Source organism: Argopecten irradians, unplaced genomic scaffold, assembly GCF_041381155.1.
Source record: "Argopecten irradians isolate NY unplaced genomic scaffold, Ai_NY scaffold_0555, whole genome shotgun sequence".
In the NCBI taxonomy this organism is placed as follows: Eukaryota; Metazoa; Mollusca; class Bivalvia; order Pectinida; family Pectinidae; genus Argopecten; species Argopecten irradians.
The window spans coordinates 1-13,337 of NW_027188022.1; the positions used below are offsets into that span (position 1 = coordinate 1).

General features: G+C 42.6%; 1 protein-coding gene and 1 long non-coding RNA gene across 2 annotated transcripts; one reads left to right on the forward strand and one right to left on the reverse strand.

Annotated features, from left to right (window-relative positions):
• Positions 1–256: 256 nt before the first annotated feature.
• Positions 257–781, reverse strand: LOC138312994 (uncharacterized). Its single transcript, XR_011207115.1, has 2 exons — positions 666–781; positions 257–301 (listed from the first exon to the last, which is right to left on the reverse strand). It is a non-coding gene; the product is annotated as an uncharacterized lncRNA (long non-coding RNA).
• A 1,508-nt stretch (positions 782–2,289) lies between these two features.
• Positions 2,290–12,433, forward strand: LOC138312993 (uncharacterized). Its single transcript, XM_069253682.1, has 2 exons — positions 2,290–4,975; positions 11,153–12,433. Exon 2 carries the CDS (start codon positions 11,162–11,164, stop codon positions 11,903–11,905), a length of 744 nt encoding a protein of 247 aa, XP_069109783.1. The 5' UTR covers positions 2,290–4,975; positions 11,153–11,161; the 3' UTR covers positions 11,906–12,433.
• Positions 12,434–13,337: the final 904 nt, after the last annotated feature.

A 13,337-nucleotide genomic window follows, 5' to 3' on the forward strand; every position in this document is an offset into this window, starting at 1 on the left:
TGTCCAAAAAAAGTGTTGACTTTAGAAATATATTCCTCCAATAATCGAGACCGAGCCATTTAGTACTTTCAGTACTTTGATTGTTCTTGTTCTGGCATCCTCATCTTCTTTCACTCTTGTGTTGCTGTCGGCCATCTTGATTTTAATGTGTCCGGCCAATTCGGGATGATTAGTTACCGTTGAAGGTGCTATCTTTTACTGTTCTGCCACAATTTTCCAGATGCGTTTGGTCGATTAGACAGAAAGTCAACGAAGCTTGACAGGTTAATTTTGCCTTTATTCCATCAAGACATCGTAAAAGCTGTGAAGTAAACAAACGTATTCTTACAATTTGTTACAAACCAATATCGTAAACACTGAGTATATTATGACAAATACGGTAATTCCAGCAATGATAAACAAAGAAATAATACTAGAAATTTGAGTATTATGAACATATTAACTGTAGATATGCAGTAAATTATTATAATGATATACAATGTAGTACACTATTATGTTGTCACGAAGTTTTATGTAAACCACGTGGTCGGAGAAGTTATACCACGAGGCGTCGAACGATTGTCTACACATCAGAAATTATTACATTAAACTGAAATGATAGTTCTACAGATAGATATATTTCTCTTTATAAGTGTTTATATTACACAATACCAATAAAAACTTACATAGGTGATACTTCTAAGGTAGCTAATTTTGATTGTTTTGTTTACACACACATTTCTTCTTCGTATATGGCGGCCATACTGTAATGGCATGGAGAGAGCGCCACCTGTCGATTCAAGGGGAGTAACTCTCACTCAAATCTCTGACTTGCTCTATACCGCACGCTATATGTACCATTCTAACTGTGATAACAGTACAAACGTTTTCTCATCATATCATCGTATCAACTCAACATTTCATCGATGAGTTTTCTCATGTGGTTTAGCAAAAACTATTTTATCCCATGCAAACCTTTTTTTATCAAATAAATGTTTACAATCTGTGTTTTAGTCCTTACTTGCCTTTTCTTACCCTGATCTTTTATCCTGATATTATTGCATGACTTGTAGTTTGGCCCTAAATGACATTAGATGTCGATGGGCCGTAAAACTCAAACAAACAAACAAACCTGTGCTCCATCTTCTGACACCATGTAACAATCAATGAATCAAGTTCATTCTCAGTAAATGGTTTATTAACCAACTTAAACTCTAGACAATTACAGCATGGCGGCGTCCATCAGGTAGGTCTGACCATGTGCTTTGGCGTTGCCTAATTATCGAAGCATATGGCTGTTAGATAGTTCCGGAACGGACCAAATATCCGGAATTCATAATAAATGTTATATCATTACAGAAACAAAGTTGAGAATGAATCAAACAGAAAGAAGAATTAATATTTCGGTATGACAGAACATCAATATAACAGACAACACTATACTGTAATGTAACGAATGTTACTAGAGACGAAATGACCACCTGTTAACGCTGACCTTAATTTGACACGATATACTCCTCTCTTCGTTGGGCATACTGCAGCATTCAAGTAAGCACGGTACAGTAGGTTTGCACAAAATGAACTGTCAAGTGCGTAAACAAAATATCGTATATGTTGCTGTCCTAAAATATCACCATGGTGGGCCCTGCAGGAAGGGCGTTAGAATTGTACCTGCTGCCCCTATTGCATGATCGTAAAAGGCGACTAAATTTAGGATATTATGTTTTCTCTTCTTCCTAACTGACTTTATCTTTCCTAATGCCTCCCTTGGCACCGCCTCACTTTAGGCCTTGAGTTGAGCGTTCGCCCCCTGTGAGGAAGGCTCTGGGTTCTGTCCCCTGGTCGAAACACACCAAAGTCTATAAAAGTGGTAGTTTCTGCTCCTGCTTGGCGCTCAGCATACAGGGAGTGGGACGACTGGTTCGCCTGTTGTCAGTATAATGTGACCGAGTGGTGTGTGTTGCTTGGTGTCTTCGGCGGCATGCATCAGTGATATAGCACTATACAAGAAGACACAACACGAACATACCACAGTCTCCCAAAACACGCACCTCACACAACATACACGCATTACATCGCAAACATGGGAGGCCGTCCTTACATGACCATAGCTGTTAATAGGACGTTAATGAATCAAACAAACAAACAAACAAGTCACCATGGTGCAGCAATATATTAAGAAAATATTAGGAATAAATAACGGACCAATCGCGGAGGTTTCCGAATAAAGCCTTTTATATTACTGTTCATTTCACTAAATATGGTTAGCTATGACATTACGTATTTAATCTATCGTAGAGAAAGGTGGTGTTGTGATGAAATACGGTTGTATTACCATGCTATCCGGAATCGCTGTCTGCTCTATTTTGTCTGTTAGTTTCGCCGTCAAGTAGACGCTTGTAATGTTAAGCTATATGTGAGTTAAGCGTTCTAGAGCCTAGGATTATTGTAAATAGATGGCGCTAATGTCGTTGCCCGGCAGTATATAAAGCCGCGGTTTTCAACGAGATTTTTAGCTCACCTGGCCCGAAGGGCCGGTGAGCTTATGTCATGGCGCGGCGTCCGTCGTCCGTCCGTCCGTCCGTCCGTCCGTCCGTCGTCCGTCTGTCCGTCAACATTTCCTTTAAATCGCTACTAGTCATAGAGTTCTGCATGGATTGTAACTAAATTTGGCCACAAACATCCTTGGGGGAAGGGGAACAGAGCTTGTATAAATTTTGGCTCTGACCCCCCGGGGGCAGGACGGGCGGGGCCCAATAGGGGAAATAGAGGTAAATCCTATAAATCGCTATTTGTCCTAGAGTTCTGCATGGATTGTAACCAAATTTGGCCACAAACATCCTTGGGGGAAGGGGAACAGAACTTGTATAAATTTTGGCTCTGATCCCCCGGGGGCAGGAGGGGCGGGGCCCAATAGGGGAAATAGAGGTAAATCCTATAAATCGCTACTTGTCCTAAAGTTCTGCATGGATTGTAACCAAATTTGGCCACAAACATCCTTGATGGAGGGGGAACAGAACTTGTATAAATTTTGGCTCTGACCCCCCGGGGGCAGGAGGGGCGGGGCGGGGCCCAATAGGGGAAATAGAGGTAAATTCTTTAAATCGCTACTAGTCATAGAGTTTTGAATGGAATGTAACCAAATTTGGCTACAAACATCCTTGGGGGAAGGGAAACAGAACTTCTATAAATTTTGGCTCTGGTCCCCGGGGGGCAGGAGGGGCGGGGCCCAATAGGGGAAATAGAGGTAAATCCTTTAAATCGCTACTTGTCATAGAGTTCTACACGAATTGTAACCAAATTTGGCCACAAACATCCTTGGGGGAGGGGAAACAGAACTTGTATAAATTTTGGCTCTGGCCCCCGGGGCTGGAGGGGCGGGGCCCAATAGGGATAATAGAGGTAAATTCTTTAAATCGCTACTAGTCATAGAGTTCTGAATGGAATGTAACCAAATTTGGCCACAAACATCCTTTGGGGAAGGGAAACAGAACTGTATAAATTTTGGCTCTGGCCCCCCGGGGGCTGGAGGGGCGGGGCCCAATAGGGGAAATAGAGGTAAATTCTTTAAATCGCTACTTGTCATAGAGTTTTGAATGGAATGTAACCAAATTTGGCCACAGTCATCCTTGGGGGAAGGGAAACAGAAATTGTATAAATTTTGACTCTGGTCCCCCGGGGGCAGGAGGGGCGGGGCCCAATAGGGGAAATAGAGGTTAATCCTTTAAATCGCTACTAGTCATAGAGTTCTACATGAATTGTAACCAAATTTGGCCACAAACATCCTTGGGGGAAGGGAAACAAAACTTGTATAAATTTTGGCTCTGAACCCCCGGGGGCAGGAGAGGCTTGGCCCAATAGGGGAAATAGAGGTAAATCCTTTAAATCGCTACTTGTCATAGAGTTCTTCATGGATTGTAACCAAAATTAGCCACAAACATCCTTGGGGGAATGGGAACAGAACTTGTATAAATTTTGGCTCTTGCCCCCCGGGGGCTGGAGGGGCAGGGCCAAATAGGGATAATAGAGGTAAATTCTTTAAATCGCTACTAGTCATAGAGTTCTGAATGGAATGTAACCAAATTTAGCCACAAACATCCTTAGGGGAAGGGGAACAGAACTTGTATAAATTTTGGCTCTGGCCCCACGGGGGCTGGAGGGGCGGGGCCAAATAGGGATAATAGAGCTAAATCCTTTAAATCGCTATTTGTCCTAGAGTTCTGCATGGATTGTAACCAAAATTAGCCACAGACATCCTTGGGGGAAGGGGAACAGAACTTGTATAAATTTTGGTTCTGGTCCCCCGGGGGCAGGAGGGGCGGGGCCCAATAAGGGAAATAGAGGTAAATCCTTTAAATTGCTACTAGTCATAGAGTTCTGAATGGAATGTAACCAAATGTAAACCACAAACATCCTTGGGGGAAGGGGAACAGAACTTGTATAAATTTTGGCTCTGGTCCCCCAGGGGCAGGAAGGGCGGGGCCTAATAGTAAAAATAGAGGTAATTCCTTTGAATCGCTACTAGTCATAGAGTTCTACATGAATTGTAACCAAATTTGGCCACAAACATCCTTTGGGGAAGGGAAACAGAACTTGTATAAATTTTGGCTCTGACCACCCGGGGGCAGGAGGGGCGGGGCCCAATAGGGGAAATCCTTTAAATCGCTACTTGTCATAGAGTTCTACATGGATTGTAACCAAATTTGGCCACAAACATCCTTGGGAGAAGGGGAACAGAACTTTATAAATTTTTGCTCTGACACCCCGGGGGCAGGACGGGTGGGGCCCAATACGGGAAATAGAGGTAAATCCTATAAATAGGGCCCAATAGGGGATTTAGAGGTTAATATTAAAATTCCTTCAGAAAAGAAACAATGAACCTGTATTCAGATCATTACTTGGCATAACAAACCAGGTGAGCGATACAGGCCCTCTGGGCCTCTTGTTCTTAGTGTTGGACGAGCTGCTGAAGTGAAAGCACCTAAGTAAATACAAGGTAAATATAGATGTGCCTGAACAAGGCTTGCCTATATACGTCAGTTGATAATAACTTACGGTAGAGTTGAGATCGGAGATTGACGTGCCTGAATAAGGCTTTCCTCCTCCGCGTTATATACTCTGGAGAGTAAGTTGTAAACTGAGCCTTGGGAAAGCTCGTTGAATGATTACGTTTACATGAATCATTGAGAGTACTAGTGATTACTCTGTGAGTACTCGGTAATATGTAATGATTGTGTGTGAATCATTGCTGGAGTGATTACTCTGAGAGTGCTCGGTAAACGTGAGTGCTCAGTAGCAGTGAGTACTGTGAGTGCACAGTGATTTTGAGTACTCGGTAGCTCGGTAGTGTTAGGCCTTAGGGAAAGGTTCTTAATAGATAATATAACATTGATTTTATCGTAGTCTGGTTATATATGTACGAGTAGGGATTATCGAATCACCCGAGGTAGGGGAGACTACTCGCATAGGCTTATATATAATTCAGTAGTTGTTGCTAATCATTTAATAATTATTCTGATCTGTATGATTTATGCTGTTTGTATATTTTGAAGTTAAGTTATCATGATCACTCAGAGGCACTGAGTGATCAGTAGGATTGATATTGTAAATCATAATATTTAGGGATAGATAGAATCACAGCTAGATCAGCTGTGTATTATTTGTATATATTTGCACTGAGTAATTTGATAGGAACAGTACATAATATAGACACTATAGATCATCAGTTAATTGTGACTGGATCGGACCCGGTAAACGTCACATAATTTGGTGGCAGCGGTGGTGATCTTGTCTATATTTTTGTGCTGTTCGATTACTCAGTTTTAAATAAAATGTGATTTTAGATTTAACTGTTATATTATTGTGAATATGATTTCTGATGAGACATCTCGCACTCAGTTGTGAAATTCTGAGATGGATTTTGGTGAGGATAGTGGACAGGGATTTCACTCTACACCAAAACTACAGATGTCGAAGGGGAGCAGTCATTATAGAGATTCTGGTATAACATCTATGTATGCAGATGGCAGAACTTCTGAGGTAAAGGCAGATATTGCTGATTTATATAGCAGTATGAGCACGCCTGAAGATATTTCATCTCATGAGATTGATAGGGAGATAGAGAAAATGCAGGAACAGTTACGCCAACTAGATGTTCAGAATCAGAGCCTGCGAGAGTCTGCTAGTCAGCAAAGACTGAAGAAATCATCACACGAAGGAAATTTTGGAGTCCGAAGTAAAGGGGAGAGCACTCCTAAGGTGAGATTCTCGGAGAACACCCTTTCCTCGCGATTTGATGATGATAGAGCAGACAATATCACTTATCGAGACAGAAATCAAAGAGGTACAGCTCGATTTATCGAGAAAGAAGATGTATCAAGCTATTATTCCCCTCAGCGGAGGAGAACGAATCCAAAGTCGATCGCTGATTTGGATGATAGTGATTATGAGGACCAATCATTGAGTAGGAAACCCAATGTAAAGCATGTGTCAGTAAAAGCCTCTACATATGATGGCACGACACCATGGAGGGATTATTTGTCTCATTTTGAGACATGTGCTCGAATTAATCGCTGGTCAGAGTATGAGATGGGACTATATCTTGCTGTGAGTTTGAGAGGACAAGCTCAGGGTATACTTGGTGATTTACCTACCAGGAAGCAAGATCACTATTTCTCATTGGTGAGAGCTCTTGAACAAAGATTTGCCCCACCAAATCAAACTGAACTTTATCGAGTACAGTTGTTGGAAAGGAGGCAGAGGGCTAATGAAACACTTCCAGAGCTGGGTCAAGCTATTCGTAGGTTAGTTAATTTAACCTATCCAACTGTTGAAGGTGGAGTGAGAGAAACTTTGGCCAAGCAACAGTTTCTAGAATCACTAGCTGATTCGGATATGCGTATTCGCATTAAACAAGCGAGACCTGAGAACCTTACAGATGCGATTCATCTGGCTGTTGAGTTGGAGGCTTATAAGAAAGCAGAGAAACATGGAAATGATGGTCATGCCTATTTGAGGAATACAAGTACTGAGGGTACTGATGCCAACCATCCAGTAGAGACTGAGAAGTCTGGGATGGAATCCATGTTGAGAAGTATCCAACAGAAGTTGGAAAAGATGCAAGGAGATATCAGCCAGTTACAATCGGGAGTGAAAAATCAGCCCGATCAGCAAAAACAAAGTGGGAAGGATTCGAACTTTGAGCGACGCTGTTTTAAGTGTCATGAAACAGGACATTTTCGTAGGGATTGTCCTCAGCTCAAAAAGAAATCGGATAAGAAATCAAATGGAGCTGCTAATCCAGTCAGGACTAGAACAAGAAGGCGCAGGAGTAAACAATCAGCCGGAATCGGAGTATCCTCTGCTGCTCAGGAGGCTGGACTGTATATCAATGCAGAAGTTTAGCATACCAATGTAAAGCTGTTGGTCGATACCGGAGCTACTGTGACAATCTTGTCACAAGAAGTGTATGAGAGAATTCCACAAGAGCGGAGACCAAAACTGAGAGAAGTTAAAAAGGATGTCTTGGCAGCTAATGGAAGTGAACTCAAAGTCCTTGGTCAGGGAGGTTTTATGATAAAACCTGAAGGCTGCAGGGATGTTTACTTTGAGGCAGTAGTTGCACAAATAAGCAATGAAGGAATCCTTGGCCTTGACTTCTTGAGATCAAGAAATGGTCTGATTGATCTGAAACGTGGATCGCTTGTTCTAGACGATATGCCTGTTGACACAAAGTACGAGGGAACACTTGGATGTTTTCGAGTTGTCGCTACTGAGAAGATAACCATTCCTGGTAAGAGCGAAATGATCATTACTGGAAAAGTTAATTTTCCTGTGGGTAAACAGATGATGGATGAATCACTTATTATAGAAGGTACCAACTCCTTTCTGAAGAATGATAAAGCTCTGGTAGCCCGATCCTTGGTGAGTAGCGAGACTACTGTTCCAATGAGGCTCATGAACCTGCAGGAGGATCCACAAACCATTTACCCAGGAACCAATGTTGCTCATGCTAGTCCTGTATCGACTGTGATGGAGACAGTGCAATCCTCTAGTGATGCACAAACAGGAAAACTCCGAGAAGATTTGGATCAACTATTAGAGAGATCAAAAGAGCATCTGACTTCAGAACAGAGCAACAAGGTCAAGGCTTTACTATTGAAATATAGTAACTTGTTTGCAGCATCCGACAGTGATCTTGGACGGACTACAGTCATAAAACACAAGATAGAAACAGGTGATGCTCGACCCATCAAACAACCTCTCAGAAGAGTACCAGCACATCTGAGTTCTGAAGTAGATAGACAAGTTAAGGATATGCTCGATCGAGGAGTAATCCAGAAGTCTACCAGCCCATGGTCTTCTGGTATTGTTCTGGTACGCAAGAAGGACGGAAGTCTCAGATTTTGCGTTGATTACAGGCAACTCAATGCTGTGAGCGTGCATGATGCATATCCATTGCCACGCATTGATGAGGCGCTGGATCACTTGTCAGGGTGTACGTGGTTTTCTACACTCGACCTCAATGCAGGATACTGGCAAGTTGAACTGGAAAGCGAAGATCGTCCTAAAACTGCCTTCTCGACTCGAACTGGATTATATGAATTCCAGGTGATGCCCTTCGGATTGACGTCTGCCCCAGCTACATTCGAACGGTTAATGGAGACTGTGTTGGCCGGACTTCAATGGCAGATCTGCCTCATCTATTTGGATGATGTGTGATTGTGGTAGGAAAAGATTTTGATGATATGCTACTAAATCTACAAACTGTGTTTGAGAGACTCTCTGTTGCAGGGCTGAAATTAAAGAGCCGGAAATGCCAACTATTTGGAAAGGAGGTAGTCTACCTTGGACACGTGATATCTGAGAAAGGTATAGCCACTGATGATGACAAAGTGAAAATTGTAGAGCAGTGGCCCATTCCAAAGAATACCAAGGAAGTGAGATCATTTTTGGGTTTCTGCGGATATTACAGAAGATTTGTCAGAAACTTCTCACAGATTGCGAGCTGTCTACACAGACTGACTGAGAAGGGCAGGGCATTTGAGTGGACTGAAGCCTGTCAGGAGGCATTCACTACCCTGAAGAATCACTTGATTAATGCCCCCATACTGGCTCACCCAGATTTTAAGCAGCCTTTCATCTTGGACACCGATGCAAGCGACAAAGCTATCGGTGCAGTTCTTTCACAGAACATTGATGGAAATGAAAGACCAGTTGCTTATGCAGGTCGTACGCTGACGAAAGCGGAACGAAGTTACTGTGTAACAAGAAAAGAGTTGTTGGCAGTCGTACACTTCGTGAAATATTTTAAACACTACCTATACGGTAGGAAGTTTACAGTGAGAACGGATCACAGTTCTCTGCGCTGGCTGCTCAATTTTAAGACACCAGAAGGGCAAATGGCCCGATGGCTACAGGTTCTGAGTTCCTACAACATGGATATCAAACACAGGCCGGGAACTCAACACCGCAATGCCGATGCATTGAGTCGGATACCATGTCGACAATGCGGGTTTGACCCCATGTGGGAGAACAAATCAGAGACAACTGCAAATGTTGAGGCCTGCAATCCCGTAGCAATGGTGGATTCAAAAGATCACAAAATTGAAATGAAGCCATCTCTTCAGCAGAAGCAGGAAGATGATGCTGATATTGCAGTAGTGGTTGAATGGGTGAAAGGAGGAGAGAAAAACCTCCGTACAAAGAAATTGGTGACCGGAGCATAGTGGTGAAAACACTATGGGCACAATTTTGAATCCCTGGTGATACATGAGGACATGTTGTATCGGAAAAATCCCCATTCAGAGGCAAATCTACAGGCAATTGTACCTGCATCGGAAAGACGAACCGTGCTGACTCACAGTCATGACAATCGGAGTTCGGGACACCTGGGAATAAAGAAGACTTTGGCAAAAATCCGACAGAGTTTCTATTGGCCAGGGTTACAGGCAGACGTAAAACAATACGTAATAGGATGCCCGCAGTACAGTAAAAGAAAGAATCCAAGTAAAACTAAACGAGCTCCTATGCAAATGGTGGAGTCAGGGTTCCCCATGGAAAGAATTGCAATCGATATCTTGTGTGAACTCCCCCTCACACAACAGGGCAATCGGCATATACTAGTTATATCAGACTACTACACAAAGTGGACGGAAAGCTTTGCAATGCCGAACATGGAAGCCCAGACAGTGGCCAGGATTCTCGTTGAAGAAGTGATTGCTAGGTTTGGTGTTCCTTATGCCATTCACTCAGATCAAGGATCTCAGTTTGAGAGCGCGTTGTTCCGGGAGATGTGTAAATTGCTACAGATCAACAAGACGCATACCACTCCCTACCATCCAAAATCAGATGGCATGGTTGAAAGATTCAACAAAACCCTCGTAACCATGCTGAGTGCGTTTGTGGATACCCATCAAACGGATTGGGACGAACACCTGCCATATGTGATGATGGCCTATCGCTCCACAGAGCATGAGACAACAGGAAGCTCTCCGAACGCCATGATGCTAGGAAGGGAAACGAGTACTCCATTAGACATACAGTATGAAATGCCTAGGAACATCAGAGCGATTCCCCAGAATCAGTGGGCTTGGCAATTGAAAGAGAAAATGGAAACTGCACATGAGTTAGTAAGGAAACACTCAAAAGGTGCGATGCTCCGACAGAAGCGTTATCATGACCAGAAGCTGTCTTGGACCAAATTTGAGTCCGGTGATTCTGTGTATGTCTTTTTCCCGAATATTCCAGCTGGCACCACGCACAAGTTAGCAAGTCGTTGGCGAGGACCATTCAGGGTACTTGCTAGATTGACAGATGTGACTTACAGAGTCTCATGTGGGTACAAGGGGAAACCTAAAGTAATCCATGCTGATAGAATGAGATTGAAACATCCTCAGGTATTGCGTGGTGAGAGCAAAGCAGAAGCTTTTGAGCGCAAGGATGTGCAAGTTCAAGTTGATGAGTCATGTTTTGAATCTAGTTTGCCTGAGAGTGATGAGCAAGAAAATGTCAGTGAATCAGAAAAGAAACTCATATGTGTTGAGAATGAGTGTGAATCTGACAGGGCAATCCCAAGGCGAACGCGACATAAACCGAAGTGGCATTCTGATTATACTTCGCGTTATTAAAATGTTAATGCTGTTAAGTAACTGAGGGCTCTTTCTTGTTACAGATATCCGAGATGGCGAAAACCAAGACAACCCCGGTAAAGAAATGCCCCATGTGTACATTTAGGACGGCAAACATCGACGATATGAAAGAACATATTCTGAAATGTGGAATTGAAACTATGGAGAAAAAGACCTTGTCCTGTCCCAAGTGCAGTTACAAAACTTTTAGACCTACTAATATGACCAGGCACCAGAAGCGCCATGATGCGACAGTAGATGTTCCGAAAGCTGCTGGAAAGAGTCTGAATACTGCATTATCTTCTAAGAACTCTCCGAAGGCTCAACCTTCTACTTCAGGCGCACTTAGCAAAGCTCACTCACCAGAGACCGATGTGGAGAGCTGGAAGGGACAAGACCCTGGTGATCTTCTCGGGGAAGTTTCAGATTCATCCGTTGTGCATGATGATTCATCCTCCGAGGATGACTGCCTCTTGGCAGGACGTGCAATAAGAAAACCTACGAGGCCGATTCCTGTCATGGCACCAAAGAGAAGGGTGGACCCTAAGGATCCGATCAATATGGTTCCGATGCCAGTTGTTTCGAAGAAGCTACGTAGTTCCATCCCTACACAGACCAATTTTGAAAGAGCGGATGCATCAACACAGACTGATCCCTATGAACCAGAGCTAAGACAGCAGCCTGTGAACAGAAAAACTGTTACGAAGACCACCAGATACTCGGACAACGGCCGAGATGTCGAGCTGGTGGAGTATTGCGAATTCTTTGGGGCAGAGGCACTGGATAGGTCCTACTGATTACCCGCGACAAATTGATCGTTTTCTTTGTCACAACCACCAATAAATCCTTTATCTTTAATCTATTTTGTATCTTATAGTTATCTGTAATGGCACGTGAGGACACGTGTTGCTCGGAGGCGTGGGTAGTGTGATGAAATACGGTTGTATTACCATGCTATCCGGAATCGCTGTCTGCTCTATTTTGTCTGTTAGTTTCGCCGTCAAGTAGACGCTTGTAATGTTAAGCTATATGTGAGTTAAGCGTTCTAGAGCCTAGGATTATTGTAAATAGATGGCGCTAATGTCGTTGCCCGGCAGTATATAAAGCCGCGGTTTTCAACGAGATTTTTTCTTAGTGTTGGACGAGCTGCTGAAGTGAAAGCACCTAAGTAAATACAAGGTAAATATAGATGTGCCTGAACAAGGCTTGCCTATATACGTCAGTTGATAATAACTTACGGTAGAGTTGAGATCGGAGATTGACGTGCCTGAATAAGGCTTTCCTCCTCCGCGTTATATACTCTGGAGAGTAAGTTGTAAACTGAGCCTTGGGATTGCTCGTTGAATGATTACGTTTACATGAATCATTGAGAGTACTAGTGATTACTCTGTGAGTACTCGGTAATATGTAATGATTGTGTGTGAATCATTGCTGGAGTGATTACTCTGAGAGTGCTCGGTAAACGTGAGTGCTCAGTAGCAGTGAGTACTGTGAGTGCACAGTGATTTTGAGTACTCGGTAGCTCGGTAGTGTTAGGCCTTAGGGAAAGGTTCTTAATAGATAATATAACATTGATTTTATCGTAGTCTGGTTATATATGTACGAGTAGGGATTATCGAATCACCCGAGGTAGGGGAGACTACTCGCATAGGCTTATAGATAATTCAGTAGTTGTTGCTAATCATTTAATAATTATTCTGATCTGTATGATTTATGCTGTTTGTATATTTTGAAGTTAAGTTATCATGATCACTCAGAGGCACTGAGTGATCAGTAGGATTGATATTGTAAATCATAATATTTAGGGATAGATAGAATCACAGCTAGATCAGCTGTGTATTATTTGTATATATTTGCACTGAGTAATTTGATAGGAACAGTACATAATATAGACACTATAGATCATCAGTTAATTGTGACTGGATCGGACCCGGTAAACGTCACAGTGTTGACCTATTTTATGGTAATGGTGAAAGTGGCAGTTTTGGAAATATCTCTATTCATTAATACCAAATCTTAACAGCAAACAGTAAAAGTGGACTGTAACAGTTTTTCACTTTCACGTCTCAATATCGAGGAGTGCTACTGCATCTAGGCCCAGTTTTATGTTAGACGAGCCTAGTTGAAATAAAATTTAACGGGAATAACACAATAAAGGAAATTCAAAATAAGATTGGAATTCATGAGGGAATATCCATGAAGATAGATACTTTACCAAAGTTGCCGAAA

Bases quoted from the DNA above. Each gene is read 5' to 3' on its own strand.
- LOC138312993 (XM_069253682.1), top strand. From the start codon at position 11,162: ATGGCGAAAACCAAGACAACCCCGGTAAAGAAATGCCCCATGTGTACA.